This window comes from Babylonia areolata, chromosome 19 (genome assembly GCF_041734735.1).
Source record: "Babylonia areolata isolate BAREFJ2019XMU chromosome 19, ASM4173473v1, whole genome shotgun sequence".
NCBI classification, from domain to species: domain Eukaryota; kingdom Metazoa; phylum Mollusca; class Gastropoda; order Neogastropoda; family Buccinidae; genus Babylonia; species Babylonia areolata.
This window is the reverse complement of record NC_134894.1, coordinates 56511963-56536314: the sequence shown is the minus strand read 5'-3', so window position 1 is coordinate 56536314 and position 24352 is coordinate 56511963. Positions and strand designations below refer to the sequence as shown.

The window sequence follows — 24352 nt, the reverse complement described above, 5'->3', positions numbered from 1 at the left end:
TCGGGGTCTTCCTTATTCGTTGTGTGCAAGTACGAGACGACCCAAATGGGGGAAAAAAGTAAGGAGTGTCTCACACCAAAAGCCGTGACCCGGGACACAATGATAGATGACTGACCAACGCACGCAGTTTATTTTAGAACTAAGGCCTACCACATTTATTTCCGTCTACGTGAGACACAGAGGTGACGTGTTGAGTGGGCTTGAGTGGGCGTGGCCTGACATTCTTTGAAGGTTTGTATTAAAACGAACGACAATCACAGCACACGCGTCTTTCTTCGTAGACTGCGTTACTTCCGAGTTGAGTGCGAAGTTGTACAAGCCGTGAAAATTATTGATTTGCAATTGGTTGAATTCAGACAAACTGTGATCCATTGTGACATCAGGGGCGTGATACGTTTTCACAGATCGAGGAACATATTATAAGACCTGGTAAGTTTGTTTATAGTGTGTGTTTCGACGGGGACAGGAGAGGGTTCGTTGTTGGTTCTTAACGTATTGAAGAATTGATCCGGTTATAAAACACACACACACACACACACACACACACAAACACACACACAAACACACACACACACAAACACACACACACACACACACACACACACACACACACACAAACAAACACAGTGGAGAGAGAGAGAGAGAGAGGTGAAAAAAGAAAACGGTAAATCATACAATAATAATAACAACAGAAAGGCCACAGGCGCTTGCAATGACTTCATCAGCAAAAGAATGCAGCAGCGATAACAAATCAATCAAACTTTACAAAGATCCAAAGTCCAACATATAAACACACACACACACACACACACACACACACACACACACACGCTAGCTCTTTCGCCGCCAAGTTTCTGTGTGAAAAGCACTCCCCAGCGCGCCAAATATTTTAGACATACCTACTACGATTCTGTCAGTCACAGCTGGGCTTCTGTTCATGTCAAAACAATGCATCGGACTATTTCAGGGAGCATAGGTTACCCATTGTTCTACTATTGGTTGGAAACAGGCTGCCGCTGTCAAGCTTTGTTACAATGTGAACAAGAGAGGCAAGGCCTTCAAGACTCACTTGTGATAAATTAAGTCCCCTAGCATTAATTACAGAGTAATTTCCCTTTTTTACTATCTGCACCAAAACGTTTGCAAAATAAATAAAACTTCCATGCTTAGCAAAAGGAGTTCCTGTTTGAACAAAAAATGATAATAATGACTCCTCTTGTTGTTGTGTCAGAATAAGAGGTCAAAGTGCCAAGTTTAGAGAATACAAAAAAAATAAATATAACAGTAAATGCAGTTTGCATATAATTAGGCTTCTTTTTATTTTTTTGTGCCCATCCCAGAGGAGCAATATTGTTTTAAGCAAGATGACTGGAAAGAACTGAATTTTTCCTATTTTTATGCCAAATTTGGTGTCAACTGACAAAGTATTTGCAGAGAAAATGTCAATGTTAAAGTTTACCACGGACACACAGACACACACACACACACACACACACACACACACACACACACACACACACACACAACCGAACACCGGGTTAAAACATAGACTCACTTTGTTTACACAAGTGAGTCAAAAATGGTTCTTTCAGCATGATCCTTCGTTGTCGACTAAAGTCGCCCATAGCGGTGCACTGTCTAGTCGACTAAGGTCACCTGTGGCGGTGAAAGAGTAGAGGAGCAACGTCTTTGACTCTCAGTTTGGAGGGAGTGTGTTGGTGGTGCTTGCTTCCGTGTTTTCTGATAACATTTTAGATATCTGTTTGTCTGAAAATAATGTCGTGTTGTTTCTATAGCGAATAGTCCAAAAGTGACATAGTGCTTCATGTCAGGTTGTATGTGGTATTCAGGTAATCAATCTGATGTGTTTAACACGAAAATTCATAATTTGATTCAGTATTGTATGAGCTTGGCCCTTAAGAAGATTCGTGCACTTGATGACAGCAGTTCAGATTCATTTGCTTCGTGGGGAAGATCAGTGTTTTGACCACCACACAGTGCACATACAGACACACGCGTAAGCGTATACCCAGTCGACCGCGGAAATCTGGCTGTTGACAACGGAAAAGAAACACACACACACACACACACACACACACACACACAGCCCAGAGGAAGTAGTTTCCGACACATTCAACTCTACCATTGCGAATGAACTCGTATTTGCCTGTCCCGCGCGCTGCTTTGACTTAACACTGTATCAGACGGGCTCAACAGCCGAACTATGGTTAAAGCGTCGGATTTTCAGTCCAAGGGTCCCGGGTTCGAATCACGGTAACGGCGCCTGGTGGGTAAAGGTGGGTAATTTTTTTCCGATCTCCCATGTCAATATATATGTGCAGACCTGCTAGTGTCTGAACCCCCTTCGTGTGTATACGCAAGCAGAAGATCAAATACGCACGTTAAATATCTTGTAATCCATGTCAGCATTCAGTGGGTTATGGAAACAAGAACATACCCAGCATGCACACCCCCGAAAACGGAGTACGGCTGTCTGCATGGCGGGGTAAAAACGGTCATACACGTAAAAGCCCACTCGTGTGCACGCGAGTGAGCGTGGGAGTTGTGGCCCACGAACGCAAAAGAAGAAGAACTACACTGTGTTACTGGCATGTTTATCACGTGCAATGTTTATTATAAACGCGCTCTTTCTTTCTTTCTTTCTTTCTATTTTTTCCCGTCCCGAATGAATATCAAATAAATTGGCGGTGTGATTATACAAGACTCGTTCTTGAGTTGACAAAAATCAAGACGTAATAATTGATGTCTCTTTATGAACGAAACATTTTGCGTTCATTGTCAGGATAATTATACTCCGTCACGGTCTCTACTGATCAAGAAAAAAGATATCACTGAATCCGTTTAGTGCGTTCTTTCTTGTGCGTGTCACTTATTTTTCTGTTCCCAAAGGGCGTCAGGATCAATCAGAGAAGAAAGTTAATTATAACGTTTCATTTTTTGCATCAAGAAGCAATCATGCGCTTCATGTGTTGTAAAGAACCGTATGCAAGCGGGCAGATTTAAGTGCACCAGGAGACATGATGCCGAGGTTGATACGTGGTTAGCATACGATTATTCTATTGAAGGCATGTTTTTTTTTTAAGCCGTGTGACTGGGGGTTTTATTTGCCGTGTTTTTCATAACGTATAATTTGAAGAAGACTTGCCTTGGATCATTCTGACGTTTGTTGGGTGACAAGAAAAGTGATGTTTTTCGAAACACAAAGCGCTTGTGTACTTTGGGACCTGCCGGATTTGTCAGGTTTTCGCAGATCGCAATCAAGAAAATAATTAGCCACTCGATGGTCTTTCCAATGATGTTCTAAAGCCACGGGTTTGAGAATGCCAAAGAGTAGCCCTACTGTGCACTGAATAACCAGAAAGCATTTCCAGGGCGCACTTTTGTTGTTGATTTTTCCAAGCTTTTGTCCACTGTAATTTCAAAACTTTTACGTACTTGGATTTTTTTGTGTGTGCATTATTTGTTTATGCCCCAGACTAGCTGTCTCCTCTGCCCGCATGCGCGTGTGTATGTCTGTGTTTTTTTTACCGGTGTGTGTGTGTGTGTGTGTGTGTGTGTGTGTGTGTGTGTGTGTGCGTGTGTGTGTGTGTGCGTGCGTGCATGTGTGCGTGCGTGCGTGCGTGTGTGTGTGTGTGTGTGTGTGTAAGAGAGAGAGAGAGAGAGAGAGGTTGAACAATTTTATCGATTATGGAAACTACCAGCGGTTTGCGATTATGGGAATTCGATCTGCACGATTGTTAACAGCCGCGCTCGTGCCGCGCAGATTGTGTGTGTGTGTGTGTGTGTCAGTCCATTGCTCAGACGGTCTGTCTTGTCAGTCTGTCGATGTCTATGTTCCCGTGTGCGTGTCTTTGTTAATGTGTCTGTGTGTGTGTCTGTGGGGTGGGTGGGTGTAAGTATGGACTGTGGATGGATTAATGGAAGAGAGAGAGAGAGAGAGAGAGAGAGAGGTGATACAACATACGTTGATAATAGGAAATGCTCAAAGAGAAAATCGTGCATTCCATCGTCATCAAATTTGGTATAATTTTGCCAGAGTTCAGCACGTATGTTGCTATGGATTCTTTATAGTGGAGTGATGGCCTAGAGGTAACGCGTCCGCCTTGGAAGTGAGAGAATCTGAGTGCGCTGGTTCGAATCACGGTTCAGCCGCCGATATTTTCTCCCCCTCCACTAGACCTTGAGTGGTGGTCTCCGGGACGCTAGTCATTCGGATGAGACGATAAACCGAGGTCCCGTGTACAGCATGCATTTAGCGCACGTAAAAGAACCCACGGCAACAAAAGGGTTTTTCCTGGCAAAATTCTGTAGAAAAATCCACTTCGATAGGAAAAACAAATAAAACTACACGCAGGAAAAAATGCAAAAAAAATGGGTGACGCTGCGCTGTAGTGTAGCGACGCGCTCTCCCTGGGGAGAGCAGCCCGAGTTTCACACAGAGAAATCTGATGTGGTTAAAAAAAAGAAATTCAAATACAAATACAAATTTCAGTGCGCCAAGCGCATGTATGCTACACACGGCCGGGAACTCGTTTTATCATCTCATCCCAATGACTGGACGCTCAGTTTGATATTCCAGTCAAACGTGGGAGAACGGGTGAAACCGGCCGGGAATCGATCCCCGGGCAGGCCCGAACCGACACTGTACGCCGGCAGTTTCAGTTTCAGTTTCATCAAGGAAGCGTCACTGCGTTCGGACCGATCCATATACGCCGCTGTATCAAATCCGGCTGCTGGGCAGATGCCATCAGTACAGCAACGTAGCCAAACGCGTTCGTCAGACCATGAGTGCAAGCAAATAATTGTTTATCGGAGTGGATTTCTTCTGCCGCATAATGTTGCCAGAAGACAACGCTTTTTGTCGCATGGGTTCTCCTTCAGTGCGCCATGTGCGTGCTGTGTGTGCACGTAATCTCGATGGCAGATAAGCGGCTTTTCCATTGTGCCGCCATCCGTCTACTGTAAGCAACAGCTTGCTGACATCAGGCAGAGCTACTGTTGCGGGACTGCATGTTTGGTGCATATCTGTTGTGCATGTGTGGGTGTATATGTGAATGTGTGTCTTCATGTTTTACATTTATTTGCTTATTTATCATCATTGTTGTCTTATTTATTTATTTATTACTACTACTACTACTACTACTACTACTACTACTACTATCTTTTTTATATTATAATTTTTATTTATTTATTTGTGTAAGCGTATCTATTATTTATTCACCTTTCTTTTTTTTTTCTTTTTTTCTCAAGGCCTAACTAAGCGCGTTGGGTTACGCTGCTGGTCAGGCATCTGCTTGGCAGATGTGGTGTAGCGTATATGGATTTGTCCGAACGCAGTGACGCCTCCTTGAGCTACTGAAACTGAAAACTGAAACTACTATTGCGGGAGAGACAGAGGAGGTGGGCAGAAGAGGAGACGAATGAGAACAGGTGGTAGCATGTTGAATGGGATGTTTTGGAAGACGACCACGTGGGTCAGTAATTTATGAAGGGAAATTAAACGAGTGCACAGCTTAAATCATTGCTTTATCGTAGTGTTTGTCAGGAGAGTGGCTCTTATGAGTTGCGGAGGTGGGCGGGAGAGGTGTCATAAATTTAACAGACATCCAACCCTCACTTACAGAGCCTTGTAAGGAGGTCAAGCAAGGGAACCTCCACGGTCTTTTAAAAATGGTTTTACGTCCAGGGGGTGGGGGGTTGGGGGGGGGGAACCTCACACAGTTGAAACGAACGTTGCATCTGCCGCGAGCGGTGTGCCGCTGTCCGTTCGCTTCGAAGTGGGAGCAAGCACAGATCAGTGGGGAGTAAGTGTTCGGATAAGCACGTGTGGGTGTGTCTGGGACTGCATGGCCACTGTAAAAGCTGCTGGCTATCGTTAGCGGCTCTGAAGGCAGTTGGTTTGTAACTGCCGCACAAACACGGACACTAGATAACGCACGTACGTAAAAGGTAGGTACAAGAACTCCAGCAATGTAGGTAAAGTGTGAGATTGCTGATAGCAGGCATATGCCTGCATGTGTGCCTGGGGAGTCAGTCGCCTCAACCATTTGTAATAAATTGTCGGACGAACCAGCTGACGGCGAATCGTACCGTACGTGCGTTTGTTACCAAGTGTGTTTTGGGGCTTGTGTTTGTTTAACTGCAACCCCAAAGACTTCAAGGTTCGAATCCAGGTTTGGGGTAAAATTCAGCCTACTATCTTACTGGGTATTGTGTGATTCGAAACACATGGCATGCCTCACACACACACACACACACACACACACACACATATATATATATATATATATATATAGATAGATAGATAGATATAGGCCTATATATATATATCAGTAGCACCCCTAACGTTGCAGTGTTCAGTTTTGACAATCATCACAAAGAACGTGCATGGTGAGCGCATGCAACTAGGTTTATATGTATAAGGGAGATTTTATTTCTTAAATATGTTAGGCCAGCATTATATAGATGCCATCTGTCAGAGATGAAAACATTTCTTAAAACAAAAGTTATGCAAGTGCACTGTTGTGCCGGTCGCCGTGAACTTCTGCTGACTGACAGAATTAGGACAATAGTTTATCTTGACGGGAACTGGATTTCCTACCTGCCAGGAAAACATGTATTTGCCGTGTGGGCGTGACAAGCCATATGTCCGCAACATTTCTTGGTTGTACTGCATCCATGGAAAGATAAAAATGCAGATTGTAACCATACACATACACATATTTACTTTGAGTTATGTTCAGTGATCATGATTGTCAGTTGTAGTAAAGGATTTAGAAAACTGAAATTTTTTTCCTTGGAGTAACAAACATTATGGTGAAGCATTATAAGCATAGATTCCAGTATTACAATTTATTGATTCCTAAAATGAAATCATAATCACATTTTTTTTAAAATGCACGCATTTTAAAATAGAACACACATTTTGTTGACTTTGACAAACTGTAACACAATTAAAACATAGTATTTTTTTTTTTTTTTTTTTTTTAGAATTGTCTGCATCATTGCTGATAAACATTAATTCAGGTTTCCAGCTGCATGGTTTTGATTGAACACTGGGTCAGTGTTTTTGTGCAGCAGACATACATTCACTCACAGAAACCGAGAGAGACATGAACACACATACACATATACACACACACCATGCTCTCTCTCTCTCTCTGTCTGTCTCTGTCTCTGTCTCCGTCTCTCTCTCTCTCTCACGCAGAGCACAATATTTCACTGAGTATGTTCATTAGTAGAGAGGTTTGATGTATTGCGTTGATAACTGGACTGAATCAACATATAGCCACTAATACTTCTTCCCAGTACTATTGTAAACATGAAGAATAATGAGAAAATGATGTGTTGTTTTTTTTAATGTTTGACTGAATTATTGTCTTACTCAAATGTTTGCATGCTTTTTAAATTAAAAAAAAAAAAAATTCATCCATGGTAGGTAGTTTGTTTCTTACTTTAAAAAAATGTATTTTATTTATTTATAGTCTGTTCATCTAATGATGATATTAGAGAAAAAAAAATGTAGGTTTATATAAAATTTATATTAAAAAAAAAATGTCCAGGGTCTAGACCGAAGAAGAAAGAAAGAAAACGTGTGTCCTTCAAGCCGCAGCCATGAGTCAAGCAGAGGCAGCAGCAGGAAATGTACGTGTACCTGGTGCCTGTGTGGGAGGAAATGGCGCTTTGTCTGCCGCCCCCACTGTTTGGGAGGCCACAGCTTGTGAGGCATCGGCCGTCAAAGTCTACAAGCGGGAACCACAAAGCAGGTAGGATTTTGTATAACCAGAGCATAATAAAGAGGGGGGAACATTATGTACTTGCTTGTGTCATATATTTATTCATATACTACTACTACTAGTGTATATATAACATGCAGTGATACATCTCAGTGTTTTTGACTCACTTGTGTAAACAAAGTGAGTCTATGTTTTAACCCGGTGTTCGGTTGTCTGTGTGTGTGTGTGTGTGTGTCCGTGTGTCTGTGTGTTTGTGTGTCCGTGGTAAACTTTAACATTGACATTTTCTCTGCAAATACTTTGTCAGTTGACACCAAATTAGGCATAAAAAAAGGAAAAATTCAGTTCTTTCCAGTCATCTTGTTTAAAACAATATTGCACCTCTGGGATGGGCACAAAAAAATTAAAAAAAGAAGCCTAATTATATGCAAACTGCATTTACTGTTATATTTATATTTTTTGTATTCTCTAAACTTGGCACTTTGACCTCTTATTCTGACACAACAACTAGAGGAGTCATTATTATCATTTTTTGTTCAAACAGGCGCTACTTTTGCTAAGCATGGAATTTTTATTTATTTTGCAAACGTTTTGGTGCAGATAGTAAAAAAAGGGAAATTACTCTGTAATTAATGCTAGGGGACGTAATTTATCACAAGTGAGTCTTGAAGGCCTTGCCTCTCTTGTTTTGTTTGTGTGTGTGAGGGGTGTTTGTACATGTATACGTGTGTCTGCATATGCATGCGTGTGTTTGTGTGTGCGTGTGTGTGTTGTAGTAGTTTGTCCAAAGTGTTTAAAAATATTGCTACAGCAAAGGTCATGTAAAAAAAAGAAAGAAAAGAAAAGAAAGATTAACGTCTTGTTTTATATCATCCACTCACACTAAGAAGAAAGAAATCTCTTCATTGTTGTATTTCCAAGATAAGTTGTTATCATTGTTATATTTTCATGGCAAGTTATTGTAGTTCTCGGCTTCTTCGACTATGAAATCAAGCAGTGATAATACTTCCTGACAGTTTTATCTTTCTTACTGCTTGGTCGATCGCCTTCAATTTGAAGGCTGCATCATAGGCATAACGTCGCGTTTTCGGCATAATGAGGGTGTATGCTTGAGCAGAGTAGAACTGAATGCTGATCTGAAGGCTTTAATGTGTGTGGATTTGATTTATAAAACGTGAACAGTTAGCACACTATCCTGAAGCTCATCCAAAAATTCATGGACAGAAATCATGATTCTGGTGAGTTGAAGGGCAGCTAAGAATAGACGAGAACGTGACACTCCCGGGATCGTTAAAATCCGCAAATAAGCCACATCAGTGTATAAGCCGCAGAGGTTGAAGCTGGGGTAAAAAGTCGCGGCTTATCGACCGAACTTTACGGTACTAATTGATATTCTTTTGTTTGACTCAACGTTTGTGGGGGTGTTGGTGGGGCAGAGTGTTCATTCGGTTAGAGGGTTTGCAATGCAGTGCTTTAGGGTGGGGATGGAGGGTTGAGCAAGAGTTCGTGAATTCTGGAAGATTTTCATGATAATGTGTGTAGAGGTTCGGGGGCGGGGGAGGTTGGCGCGGCGGGTGGGGTTTGGGTTGGCAGTGCAGTGTAAGGACTTTGAGGAGAGGGTGGAGCAAGAGTTTGTTTTTTTTTCATGGAATTTGTGCAGGTTTTCATGGTCACCGCTTTTTCTTTCTGCTTTTCCGGTTTGCCCTTAAGGGAAAAAAGAAAGAAAAAAAAGAATGAGTATATTACTATTATTAGTGACATTTATGTTGTCTGTCTGCTTGCTTGCCTGTTAGCATGTGTTTACGTGTGTCTGTGGACAGATCTGGTGTTACTTGATGAACAAAATGTTACTTGATAGATAACATACAATGGTACTCAGTGAACAGAACTTTATGTTAACACAAGCACCTAGGCATATTTTCTTTCTTTCTTTCTCTCTCTCTCTTTCTTTCTTTTCTTTTTTTTTTGTTTGTGTTTTTTTGTTTGTTTGTTTTTTGTTGTTGTTTTTTCTTTTTGCTCATTGATTTTAAAAGAATCACTATAGGCCTTGGTTATGGACATCTCTGCCACAAAACAGACACTGTTCCACTATTGAATACTTCAAATCTAATCTTAAAACATACATTTTCTAACAGTAGTTTAAACTATAGATCTTTCTTCCCTTAGAAATTGTGCCTGTGTGTGCTTTGATGTGTGTGTTTGTGTGTGTGTGTGTGTGTGTGTGTGTGTGAAAGGAAGAGGAGGTGGGGGTGGGGGGGGGGGAGATGGGAGAGGTGTGGGAATTGATAGTGATGTTAGAGTTTTAAAAATAGTGATTATAGTAAGTTAGTGCCTTTTTCTTCATCTTTTTTTTTTTTTTTTTTTTTTTTTTTTAATAATTGCCAATTCCCTGGTAAAAAGTTACTTGGTTTCCAAAGTGTGTTGCATTTGAGCTTTTTGTAATATTTCCTAACGCTGATCTTTCCTTTTCATCAATCTATTGCATAACAATCATCAGATTGTTCACTACCTGTTAACTTGTTTCTTGTGTATGTGTATGTAGAAAATTACCAGTACAGCTTCCTCCGCCATCTTGTCACTGACTTCAGCCTCGCTTTCACCTCATGAACATGAAGGTGGAGGTCGCTGCTGGTTCGTCGCTTGCACTGTTGACTGCTAGGTCAATCACCTTCAATTTGAAGGCTGCATCATAGGCATAATGTCGCGTTTTCGGCATGATGAGGGTGTACACTTGAGCAGAGTAGAACTGAATGCTGATCTGAAGGCTTTAATGTGTGCGGATTTGATTTATAAAACGTGAACAGTTAGCACACTATCCTGAAGCTCATCAGTCCAAAAATTCATGGACAGAAATCATGATTTTGGTGAGTTGAAGGGCAGCTAAGAATAGACGAGAACGTGACACTCCCGGGATCATTAAAATCCGCCAACAAGCCGCATCATTGTATAAGCCGCAGAGGTTGAAGCTGGGGTAAAAAGTCGCGGCTTATAGACCGAACTTTACAGTAAGAGGCGAGAAAACGGTTGAGACCAACCTGTAGGTGGTGACTTGTCCTGTGAGATACTCTCTTCATAGGACAAGTCACCACCTTCAGGTTAGTCTCAACCATTTTCTCGCCTGTCTCAAGTCCTGCAGTCAAGATTTCCTCTTCACCTTTACGGTAAGAGTTTTTAGTTGCTATTTCGCACAGTTTGTTCCATCATACTACTACTGCTGTGGCTGTGCTCATTGTATGTAATGTTGCCACTGTATTCTCTCTCTCTCTCTCTGTTTCAGAATATTTGTCAACCGCAGTTTGCACTTACAGAAAATCAAGTTCTTTGGTTTTGACATGGACTACACTCTGGCAGGTAATTGATAACATGGGGGCTGGAGGGAGGGGTGGTGGGGGGGGGAGAGGGGTTGGTGGGTGGGGGGGACAGAAAGTGGATTATTTGATTTGCCAATTGCTATTCTCATCATTTCTACATTAATTCCACAATCTTAATAGCCATGCTTTTCAATCATTCTGTCACAAAAAAAAACAAACAAACATAAAACCCCAACAAAAACGATTAAACATTTACATATTAACAAGCAAAGAAGCCTCAAATTGGTTACTAAAATGTCAGAATTACTTCAGTGTGAATGAGTACTTTCCTGTCAGCTGTTCTTCAGATCTAGCTGTCCAAAACTGTTAGGCTGAGAAAACTACAAAACAAATAATTTCAGATCAAATTATGGCACTTTGAGCCTCGCCGACTACTAAGGCCATCTCAAGGATATTGCCACTTTAGCATCTACTTCAAGTCAAGGGTAAAAAAAAAAAAAGTACATTTAATTACACATACTTAACCGTGACCCACTACAAGAAAATTTCCTATAAAAACTGTCACTGCTTTAAGCTTTTCACTCAGAAAGTTTAAAAACCTTTGAGAGTTTGATGCATTCAAATCTGATTGAAAATAGTCACTTCTTTCAAGAAGTCCATCAGCATCCACGGAGGGACACCATGAAACAAAGCCTTCAGAGAATCTGCCCTGTAATGTCTTTGTCTAACAGCGTGCAGGTCCCAGAACAAACAATTTATCATGGTTTTAAGAACATTGGAATGGAGGATGAAACTCTCTTTCTCTCTCTCTCTCTGTCTCTCTCTCTGTCTCTCTGTCTCTCTCTCTCTCTGTCTCTCTCTGTCTATTGCTTTGTTAATGAAAATATAACATGTCTATTGTTGCATTCATATAAGACAGTATGTAACATATCATCTTTGAAATAACTGTCATCTTTTGAATACTGAAAGCTTTTACAAGCGAAAAAAGATAAACTTGTGAACAGTTACCTGAAGACATCCCGTGGCACATGTGAAATTTTTTTTTAATAACATTCTTATCATGATTACAGTGTACAAGTCCCCAGCTTATGAATCCATGGCTTTCAATCTGCTGAAAGAGCGCCTGGTCTCCATTGGATACCCTGCTGCTCTTCGAGAGTTTGAATATGATGCGTCTTTTGCTGTGAGGTAGGCTTGCTCTTTTTTTTCTTTCATTGTGTTGGTGAGCATGATGGCTGCCTTTTTTTTTTTTTTTTTTTTGCTCTAGCAGCCTTTGGAAATGAAATCAGATCTATGTGTTGGAGTCATTGGTATTGTGTCTGGTTTTGCTTTGTTTTTATCTTCTTCTTCTTCTTCTTCTGCGTTCGTGGGCTTCAACTCCCACGTTCACTCGTATATATGCGACTGGGCTTTTTACGTGTGTGACCGTTTTTACCCCGCCATGTAGGCAGCCATACTCCGCTTTCGGGGGTGTGCATGCTGGGTATGTTCTTGTTTCCATAACCCACCGAACGCTGACATGGATTACAGGATCTTTAAACCTGCGTATTTGATCTTATGCTTGCGTATACAAACGAAGGGGGTTCAGGCACTGGCAGGTCTGCACATATGTTGACCTGGGAGATCGTAAAAATCTCCACCCTTTACCCACCAGGCGCCGTCACCGTGATTCAAACCAGGGACCCTCAGATCGAAAGTCCAACGCTTTAACCATTCGGCTATGGCGCCCGTCTATGTTTTTATTTATTCATTTATTTATTTATTTTTATTATTATTTTCTTTTACAGTTGTTATTGTTACATTCATTCAGACAGATTTCAGGTGTGTTTACTGACACAGACAGAGTGATATTTCTTCTGCTTACTTTCTCCAGTGCTGATGTTAAATAAAAAATTAAAAAATAAAAAAATAAAAAAGAAAGAAAGTGAAATATAGAAGAGGACAAGACACCAACAAAAAAGAGCATTACTGACACTTGAGATTTCTATCATTTCCAGCCTCGTTTAGGGCATCACAAAGCATGAAGTACAGCCTTGATTTGGACAGGAAATAATGTTTTGAGTACACCTTTTTACACCTCATAAGGTGTGGAAATAATGTATTCACTTCTTTGACATGATTTTTGAAGGTAAAGGAATGTGAGATTTCTATCATTTCCAGCCTCTTGTAGGGCATCACAAAGCATAAAGTACAGCCTTGATTTGGACAGGAAATAATGTTTGAGTACACAATTTTTACACCTCATAAGGTGTGGAAATAATGTATTGACTTCTTTGACATGATTTTTGAAGGTAAAGGAATGTGAGATTACTGTCATTTCCAGCCTCTTGTAGGGCATCACAAAGCATGAAGTACACCCTTGATTTGGACAGGAAATAATGTTTGAGTACACATTTTTACACCTCTTAAGGTGTGGAAATAATGCATTCACTTCTTTGACATGATTTTTGAAGATAAAGGAATGTGAGATTTCTATCATTTCCAGCCTCTTGTAGGGCATCACAAAGCATAAAGTACAGCCTTGATTTGGACAGGAAATAATGTTTGAGTACACATTTTTACACCTCATAAGGTGTGGAAATAATGCATTCACTTCTTTGACATGATTTTTGAAGATAAAGGATTTGAGATTTCTATCATTTCCAGCCTCTTGTAGGGCATCACAAAGCATAAAGTACAGCCTTGGTTTGGACAGGAAATAATGTTTTGAGTACACATTTTTACACCTCATAAGGTGTGGAAATAATGTATTCACTTCTTTGAGACATGATTTTTGAAGATAAAGGAATGTGAGATTACTGTCATTTCCAGCCTTGTTTAGGGCATCACAAAGCATAAAGTACAGCCTTGATTTGGACAGGAAATAATGTTTGAGTACACATTTTTACACCTCTTAAGGTGTGGAAATAATGCATTCACTTCTTTGACATGATTTTTGAAGATAAAGGAATGTGAGATTTCTATCATTTCCAGCCTCTTGTAGGGCATCACAAAGCATGAAGTACACCCTTGATTTGGACAGGAAATAATGTTTGAGTACACATATTTACACCTCATAAGGTGTGGAAATAATGCATTCACTTCTCTGACATGATTTTTGAAGATAAAGGAATGTGAGATTTCTATCATTTCCAGCCACGTTTAGGGCATCACAAAGCATAAAGTACAGCCTTGATTTGGACAGGAAATAATGTTTGAGTACACCTTTTTACACCTCATAAGGTGTGGAAATAATGTATTGACTTCTTTGACATGATTTTTGAAGGTAAAGGAATGTGAGATTTCTATCCTCTTGTAGGGCATCACAAAGCATAAAGTACAGCCTTGATTTGGACAGGAAATAATGTTTTGAGTACACATTTTTACACCTCTTAAGGTGTGGAAATAATGTATTGACTTCTTTGACATGATTTTTGAAGGTAAAGGAATGTGAGATTACTGTCATTTCCAGCCTCTTGTAGGGCATCACAAAGCATGAAGTACAGCCTTGATTTGGACAGGAAATAATGTTTGAGTACACATTTTTACACCTCTTAAGGTGTGGAAATAATGCATTCACTTAGTCTTTTGGCATGGTTTTTGAAGATGAAGGAATGAGAGATGTTAAATGTGTGAAATTTCTAAGGGGTGCTCATGGAACAGTCAGTGTTTGCCGGCATCAGAGACGGATCATATAACGGTATATTATCTTGTCTGATATTACAGCAGCCTGTATAAATAAGTGTATTAATTGATGTGATATCGATGGGCACAACAGCTGAGTGGTAAAAGCGTTGGACTTTCAATCTGAGGGTCCCGGGTTCAAATCTCGGTAAAGGCCCCTGGTGGGTAAAGGGTGGAGATTTTTCTGATCTCCCAGGTCAACATATGTGCAGACCTGCTAGTGCCTGAACCCCCTTCGTGTGTATATATGCAAGCAGAAGATCAATTACGCACGTTAAATATCCTGTAATCCATGTCAAGCATTCGGTGGGTTATGGAAACAAGAACATACCCAGCATGCACACCCCCAAAAATGGAGTATGGCTGCCTACACAACATCAAAGCCCACTTGTGTACATATGAGTGAACTTGGGAGTTGCAGCTCATGAATGAAGCAGAAGAGAAAGAGGCAGATGTGATATCAAAGCTGAGTAAAAGCAGGCGAGTGTTGTGTGATCAAGTACACGTGTTGGAACTTGGTAACAGTCCAAATTTGACGTTCAGACACAGATACTGAGAGAGGACAAAGTTACAGCTGACTCTCGTTCCAAATGAGATTTTTAGGTGAGAAAGTTGTGCTTCAAAAGCTGAATTTTTATTTCATTTGTAATCTCATGGTTAAAAATTACCACAAGCATTCATTATTCAGAACAGTACCGCAGGATTTTTGTGTTTTGATTTGTGTTACTTTCACTAATAAATAACAATTAAAAAAAAAAAAGGAACAATCTTTTTTTTTTTTTTTTTTTTGAATAAGAAAAAAAAAAGAAAATATAAAAGTAAAGAAGGGAAGTTATTTCTATCATTCATATGTGTATCTTGAGTTTTCCCTTTGATTTTTTTTTTTTTTTTTTAGCAAGCTCAGCTTTGAAAATATAATAAGTAATATGTTTCTGCTCTTTTCTGTGCCTTTCTGTCTGTGTCTGTCATTGTCATACTTGTTTGCCCTTTTTTTTTTTTTCTGTCTTTCTGTCGCTATGTTTGTTTCCTTTTCTCAGTCTCTTTCTCAGTCACACAAGAGTCTGTCTCATTCACTATGTATCATCTTCTTTGCTTCTCTTATTGCTGTACGCCTTTCCCCTTTCTGTGTATTGCTCATCAGCTATCTATCTATCTATCTATCTATCTATATATATATATATTATACATATGTTATTTTTTTTTTTAGAATAGTTATGATATACTTGTTGTAAACTGGGTTTAAACATAAGCTCTACTGATTGATTTTTTTTGTTTTTTTGTTTTTGTTGTTGTTGTTGTTGTTGTTGAATAATGGCCTTGACCTTTAATCTTGCTTACCACAACACCTGAACTGAATTGGATGACTGGAAAGATCACGTTCATCTCTACTATCACACCTCGTTTTTGGTTCCAGCACCGCTTGTGGTTGCTGAGAAAATGTCAGAGTTAACTGCTATCTTTCTCTCTCTTTCACTCACACACAAAACACACACACACACACACACACACACACACACACAAACAAACATGTAGTTATACACACTTATTTGTAATCATTCTCATAATCTTTGCAAGCGAGTTTAAAGTAACCACTGTATAATACAAGTCTTGTCAGAGTGTAGCTGTGCAAAGCAAATTTGTGAGCGCATTTGCCTGTGTAATTGATTTTGTGTGTTGATGAATACACGTGTGATCAGGCCTTGACATCACTGTGTGTTGGAGGAGGGAGGGTTTGGTGCTAGGGTGTGTAGGGGTGGGGGGAGGGGGGGGGCGGGGAGGCGTGGGGGGGGGGGGACGGAAAGCATGTATAATTCTGCGTAAGCATAATTTTATGTGCACAATGAAAATTTCATACCTTCTCAGGGCTCCCAATCATCAGCAGTTTTGTTGACGTCAGAAAGAAATCAGCAGCCTCAGCTTCAAGGATAATAAATTTTGATCCACAAATCACAATGGAAAAATAGAAAAGAAGAAAAAAAAAAGAACATGAAACAAATCGAATAGATGACAGATTTTGTGTCCAAGAAGTCCAGAAGTTATTGAATGCAAAAAAAACACAAAAAACAACAAACAAAAAAACAAAACAAAAAAAACAACCCAAAATGTAACAAGATCCAAGAAATCTGAATGTAACAGATTAGAGGCCAGTATATATTACATAAAATTTAGCATCTTAGTTTTGAAATGAATGTGTTGAGGAGAGGACTGTAGGGGAAGGCTTGTCCCTCTCCCCCCCCCCCCCCCCCCCCCCCAACTTGCTGCCTTCACCACTGGCCTGAGCTTTTCAGGAATGTTTCTTATTTCTGTTTTGGGAGCCCTGATGAATTCAGTGTTCACTTTTCCTAAATGTGTTTGAACACACACACACACACACACACACACACACATACACACACACACAAACAACCACACAATCACACACACACACACACACACACATTCACACACACACACACAATCACACACACACACACACACACACACAACCACACAATCACACACACACAAACACACACACACGCACACACGCACATGCATACACACAACCACACAATCACACACACACACACACACACACACACACACACACACACACACACACATACACACTTGAAATGTATTTATTTATTCTTTTGTTTGTTGGTTTATTTATTTATATTTCTGTTTGTTTACAATTGAAATATATTTATTTATTCATTTTTTTGTTTGTTTGTTTGTTTGTTTATTTATTTATTTATTTTTCTGTTTGTTTATCTACTTGTTGTGTTTTGTGAAGAACCAAAGATAGAGACCCCCTTCTGACTAGAGGGAAGGGGGTCTGCATGTTGCTGACGCCTGGTGTGTGATGTATAGCAGGGAAGGTGTGTGGGCTTCTTGAGGCTAGCTACTCAACGTGAGGGAAGTGCGCCAGCAGCAGAAAGGGGGGTGGAAATTCTCCGATTTCTCCCCGGCACCGGCACCGCAGCCTGGCATGCCACAGCCTACTGAGATGACTCGCTGTGTGTGTGTGTGTCTGGCCCCACTTGAGATTAGCTTCTCCCATCCCCGTCTTTGTGGTGCTGAAGATGGAGGAAGGTTAACAAAGCCTCTAGTCTTCTTTTAATCATTCATTCCACAATTCCAGAATGTAGAGCTTTTCTTTTTCTTTTCTTTTCGTTTTCCTTGCCTTTTATTTTATTCTTTATCATTTAAAATTTTTTTTTCAAAACTGCCCTTATCTTTGCTTCAGATCTACTTGACTGCCAGTGTTTGGTATTCTCCATCACCTTAGCTCCCGTAGTTTTTGTTGTTGGTGTTGTTTTTTGTCAAATTTGATTTGTCCTTTATTGAGCCATCCAACCAACTGTTTATAAATCAATATGTTTTGTAAGTTAGTTCTGTTTCTTTTGTTTTGAACATCAAAGTATGCTTTGCATTTTTTTGTGTGTGTTTTTTTTTGTGTTTTTTTGTTTTTGTTTTTGCAGATTACATCTTCAGTTCTTGTTTCTGGTTTTGTAACTTCACCAGTGGTTCTTACGGAGTCCTGTCTCTTTAATAATCTGTAATAGTCTGTTCAAGAAGAGTGTCCTGCAGGTGCACACAGCTTCACCAAATGCCTGTTGGAGGTCTGAGTGAGGCAGATCAAATTTGACATCTGTTGTATAAGTGTTGTTGTGACATGGGGGTGTTTGTTCGGGGGGGGTGGGTGGGTGGGAGGGAGAGTGGGGGCGAGGGGTCCAGGGGTGGGTGGGGGGGTGGGGGGGGGCTGCCAGATATAAACACCTAAAAACATCTGTCAATGTTCAGTCTGGAGATTTAGCAGTCTTCTAATGTGGAAGGCTAGTAGTTTGTCATTGCTGGATTTGCATACAAACAGACGGATTACAATGATTTGTGAATGATATGGTGCTTGTCTTTTGACTGATACAGTTTATATAAAAAAAAATGATCTCAAGATAACTTGATCAAATGATAGAATGATATTCCCCCCGAAAACAATTGCCTACATCACTCACTCACTCACCCATTCCCTCGACCGCTGGGGTCGTTGGGGGGGACATGAGGAAGATGTCATAGCTCGCCACGCCATTCTGTTGGCAGCTGTCGTGAGGAGATCTGGCATCGTCATTTTGGTCCATTCCTTGACGTTGTCGGACCAGCTCTTTCTCTGCCGCCCCCGTCTGCACCCTCCCTCTACAGTCCCTTGCAGGATGGTTTTGGAGAGGGTGTTATGTCGTATGACGTGACCAAACCATGCCATCTTCCATCGTTTGACAGTCGCCAGCAGTGGTTCTTGGGGCCCAACAAGGTTGCTGACCAGGTTCCGCACATAGTCATTGGTCTTGTGTTCCTTGTAGGAGATGTGTAGTAGTCTCCTCAAGCCTGTAGGCTCCTGTAGGCTAGAGGATTGCCTACATGGTGGGGGTAAAAACGGTCATACACATATAAGGCCACTCTTGCACATTTTTGTATTTGTATTCCTTTTTATCACAACAGATTTCTCTGTGTGAAATTCGGGCTGCTCTCCCCAGGGAGAGCGCGTCGCTACACTACAGCGCCACCCATTTTTTTTTGTATTTTTTCCTGCGTGCAGTTTTATTTGTTTTCCTGTCAAAGTGGACTTTTCTACAGAATTTTGCCAGGAACAACCCTTTTGTTGTCGTGGGTTCTTTTACGTGCACTAAATCAGTAAATGCATGCTGCACACGGGACCTTGGTTTATTGTCTCATCCGAATGACTAGCATCCAGACCACCACTCAAGGTCTAGTGGAGGGGGAGACAATATCGGCGGCTGAGTCGTGATTCGAACCAGCGCCCTCAGATTCACATGAGTGAACCTCACAGGCCACTAACGAAGAGTAAGAATAGAATGAGAATTGTGGACACTTGTTTATTATTTGAAACCACAGAATGTACGCTCATCAAGTTATCTACTAGCTGATGTTTGACAGCATTTGTTTGGTTCCCTGTTTAATTTGTTGTCACCCCCCCCCCCCCCCCCCCAAAAAAAAAGAAAAAAAAAAGTTATTGAATCAATCCCGGTTCCAAGTTTTATGTTATGAAGGAAGGTGAAACTGAAAGAAAGTTTCAGCTGAAAAGTCTGTACATTATGTAGATTTTAAACCTTTCACAGATTAGGCAGATAAGCCGCCGATATTTTCTCCCCCTCCACTAGACTTTGAGTGGTGGTCTGGACGCTAGTCATTCGGATGAGACGATAAACCAAGGTCCCGTGTGCAACATGCATTTAGCGCACGTAAAAGAACCCACGACAACAAAAGGTTTGTTCCTGGCAAAATTCTGTAGAAAAATCCACTTCGATAGGAAAAACAAATAAAACTACACGCAGGAGAAAAAAAAAGAAAAAAAAAGGGTGGCACTGTAGTGTAGCGACACGCTCTCCCTGGGGAGAGCAGCCCGAATTTCACACAGAGAAATCTGATGTGATAAATAGAAATACAAATACAAATACAAATACTTTAATTCCCACCAGTTGTGTTCTTTTCATTTCCACACAGTTCAGCCCATATTTTTCACAAGATCAGTGACATCTTTATAGAGCATTATTCCTCCTCCTCCTCCTCCTCTTCACAGAATTAATCAGTCATTCAGTGCAGCCCCTCAACGGTTCCTTCAGTGTGCACTGTTTGCTCACTGTAGCTAGATCCAATATCTTCAGTTCAGCACTTTCCCTTTCATTGACAAGTGCTGTTGCCACTCATTTAACCTCAGTGGGGGAGTGTGTGCTGACTAAATAGAAAGCACAATAGAATGGTGGGTTGGCGGGGGTGGCTCTCTCTTGGGCAATATCTGAATCAACATGTGGAAATATAAGGCATGGCCGAAGCAAAAGCTACAGTTCACTATATCGAGGGTGGACTTATTATCATTTTGTTGTTTCTGAGCTGCGGATACACCATTAACATCACTGCATGAGGGAAAAAACAAATGCGTCAGAGCTTTTTTTTTGTGTGTGTGTGTGTTTGTGTGTTTGATCAAACATTAGGGTGACACTTGTTTTTTTTATTAGAATAGGAGACATGGAATTTATGAGCTGGTTGATTGGCAAGGCTTCATTCTAAATATAACTTTTTTTACAACTGTTACATTTCCTCTGTGTTTGGCTAGAAGCATGATCAATATATATATATGTGTTCTTTGTGTGGCATGTAAGTGTAAACCCTAAGTTAACTGCATGCTGTAATTATTCTGTTCCACCCTTCTCTGAGTTTTCTTCCCATGAAATTAGGCCATCCTAAATTATGAACATGTGCTCTTGCAATAAAATATTTAATTAAAGCTGTTACTGAATAGCATGTCAGATCAGGAAATTCTTCTGTTTATTTGCCTTACTTTACACAAACAATTACAAACTTTCTTATGATGTTATTGCATTTTTTTTTTTTAAGTTATCTTTTATTACATCATGTGGGTTGTTGTCAAAAAAACAACGTCAGAAGTGCAAGATGCATTTAAGAAATGAAAATTTGACACTTTGCTTGGTAATTTGTTACTAGAGAAGACCAGTAATTCGTATCAGTGCACCCCCTTCCCACCTCTCCACACACACACAAAAAAAGAGCCATTAGTGAGTTCCTGTCATTTTATCTGGATTCTTTTGTTCTCTTGCCAAGTGTCTTTTGAACAAGTTGTCGTGAACTCACTAAACGCTCTTCACATTTCAGTGTATGCAAACATCCCCAGCTGAACATAAAACTTATTTTAGATCATCATCATAGCAATCGTCATGTTTGTATGTGTGCACTTATGCATGTATGTGTATGTGTGTGTGCTTATGTGTTTATGTGTGTGTGTGTATGTGTGTGTACACATATGTGTGCACGCATACTGAAGTTACAGCAACCTCAAATGACTGTGTATCAAAGCAATTTTTGAGGAATTTCATGTAATCACAAGCCATAACATGAAATATTTATTCTTTCCCCCTTTTTTTTTCTTTTTTAAGGAAAGTCTTTGTTGGAATTATTAGTTTGATTTTAAACAGTTTTACTTTTACGCATACAGCCCACAATTTCTGGTGGCAGGGCAAATGAATTGTTTATTATTTATCTGTGCAGAGGACTGTGGTTTGACAAGGTGTATGGAAACCTGCTGAAAGTGGATTCCTATGGCAATATCCTTGTGTGTGTGCATGGCTTCAGATTTCTCAAAAGGTAACTGGGAAAAGTGTTGAAAATATTAGTCAGAAACTTTGTATTGCACCTATTGTGACAGAGAGAGAAAGAGAGAGAGAGGGAGAGAGAGAGAGAGAGAATATTTATGTGTATCTGTGTCTATCTATCTGTGTGTCTTTGAGTAGCAGTTTAACTGAAACAAACTGAACAATTTTGATATGACTTGCACTCAGTGACGCTTAGGTTTCAGAACATGTAGGTCATTTTTAACGGCTTACTCTTCATCGATGTACACTTTTCAAATATTTATCTTTTGAAAACAGTGCTGCATATTTTTTTTTTGTGATTGCATGCTAGGAAATCAGCTTTATTGAAATCCAAGGTCATTTAGAGAAATGTCAGTATTTTCCTAGACACACGCACTGAAAACCAGTGACTAACTGCCTTGTTTGTTTGTTCAGTTTGTACGCTACTTGAAATTTGAAATGCTTATTTTCTCTTTTCTTAAATGCTTCTTTAGTTCTTCAAACAAAATGTTCATATTAACAGCTCTGTGTTCACCTGATATATTTTGTTTCTTTTTTTTTTCCAGGACAGAAATAGCTGAGCTGTATCCAAACAAGTTTATACAGCTGGATGACTCCCGGCTGTATGTTCTCAACACACTCTTCAACCTGCCGGGTCAGTTCTGAAAGCTGTGTTGAGTGCATATACATACAGTGATTGTGTGTGTGTGTGTGTGTGTGTGTGTGTGTGTGTGTGTGCAGCCACATGTATGTGTACAATTATGAATGTTTCCTGCATCTGTTTACTGAATAACTAAACTTTTTGGTGTTTTTTTTTTTTTTTTTTTTGTCCATATCATGACCTGTCAAATGTGTGTGTGACAGTGATTACAGATTGGTAGCCTTACGTGTTACCATGGACATTTGGTTAGGTTTTGATTGAAACAACTTAATTACAAGAATATGTTAGAGTTTATTCATCCATAATGATTTATTTAGTTCTTACAGTTCATATTAGCTGATCTTTTTTTTTTTTTTTTGAACATTATCAACTTCTCTTGTGAACGACACAAAAACATGTACAGACACACACATTTACATAAACATTCACAAGTAAGCATGCACTCGTGCATGCACACACATGCACACATACATACGTGCACACACACATGTACACATATATACATTCATGCACGCGCGCACACACACACACACACACAAACACACACACACACACGCACGCACGCATGCACGCTCGCACTCACGCGCACACGCACACACACACACACACACACACACACAGATTCTTCCATGCATGCTGTGGTATCCATTAAGGTTAAGAAGTGGAAACTGAAAAGTAAGAATGTACAGGTGTACAGGAACATAGACATTTGGCAGTTTTAACAGTCTATTTCTTAGTTAATATGCTGTGAAGTCTGGCCCAAATCAGATATACCGATATTATTTAATTACGTGATAAGTGGCTAATGGAGTAAAGCCCCGTATTCATTGTGCATTGCAGAAACCTACATGCTGGCCTGCATTATTGACTATTTCACATCAAAGACAGAGTTTAAAACGTAAGTACCTCCACATTCTATGTTGCATATGTAATTGTTCTCCGTCCTTAGCAGTACAGACTGTACTTTGGTTCAGGGGTTGTTTGTGAGAGATGTGTGACTGGCTCTTTCTGTTTGTTTTGTTTTGTTTTGCTGCCTCATCATTCACGCCATTTCAGTGGTGATTCTCCCAAACTGCTCATCCCAAATACCCCTGTACACAGCCACAGCTAGGTTGATATGTTGTAAGTCTCAGTGCCAGAAGTTCAGTGGAAGCTGTTTGTGTTAGGTGTCAGATTTTAGGACATTTTTTTTTAACCTATATTTTGATGACAAATGAGGACGAGGATGATGCTGGTATGGACGACGGGCGCAATAGCCGAGTGGTTAAAGCGTTGGACTGTCAGTCTGAGGGTTCCGGGTTCGAATCACAGTGACGGCGCCTGGTGGGTAAAGGGTGGAGATTTTTACGATCTCCCAGGTCAACATATGTGCAGACCTGCTAGTGCCTGAACCCCCTTCGTGTGTATATGCAAGCAGAAGATCAAATACGCACGTTAAAGATCCTGTAGTCCATGTCAGCGTTCGGTGGGTTATAGAAACAAGAACATACCCAGCATGCACACCCCTGAAAACGGAGTAGGGCTGCCTACATGGCGGGGTAAAAACGGTCATACACGTAAAAGCCCACTCGTGTGCATACAAGTGAACGCAGAAGAAGAAGAAGCTGGTATGGACATCCATGTCAGCTTGGGGCCAAGCGACAAGTCTATACTCTTCATTTTCATTAGCAATATATTTCTGTTATCAACTGTGCCTGAGAGATACAAACATGTGCTGTGTTGGTCAAGAAATGTGAACAGCATTCCCAAAGACACTTCCATGAAGTGATTGGTCTTCAACTGTGTGGTCCCAGTCTACCCATTTGAGCCTATGTTACA

At 40.4% G+C, this 24352-nt stretch overlaps 1 protein-coding gene across 6 annotated transcripts in view; it reads left to right on the top strand.

Moving 5' to 3' along the window:
- The window catches only part of LOC143293867 (cytosolic purine 5'-nucleotidase-like), a 53862-nt gene that overhangs the window by 8567 nt on the left and 20943 nt on the right, over nt 1-24352 (top strand). The window contains exons 1-7 of one of the 6 annotated variants that reach the window (XM_076605180.1): nt 249-429; nt 7584-7787; nt 11035-11108; nt 12139-12256; nt 21791-21886; nt 22440-22528; nt 23375-23432. In XM_076605180.1, coding sequence (XP_076461295.1) covers nt 7636-7787; nt 11035-11108; nt 12139-12256; nt 21791-21886; nt 22440-22528; nt 23375-23432 — 587 coding nt within the window. In that variant the 5' untranslated portion in view covers nt 249-429; nt 7584-7635. Of the gene's footprint in view, nt 1-248; nt 430-2275; nt 2298-5831; nt 5971-7583; nt 7788-11034; nt 11109-12138; nt 12257-17609; nt 17807-21790; nt 21887-22439; nt 22529-23374; nt 23433-24352 lie in introns of those variants that run through there. The other 5 variants (XM_076605184.1, XM_076605183.1, XM_076605182.1 and 2 more) reach the window with 5 other exon arrangements.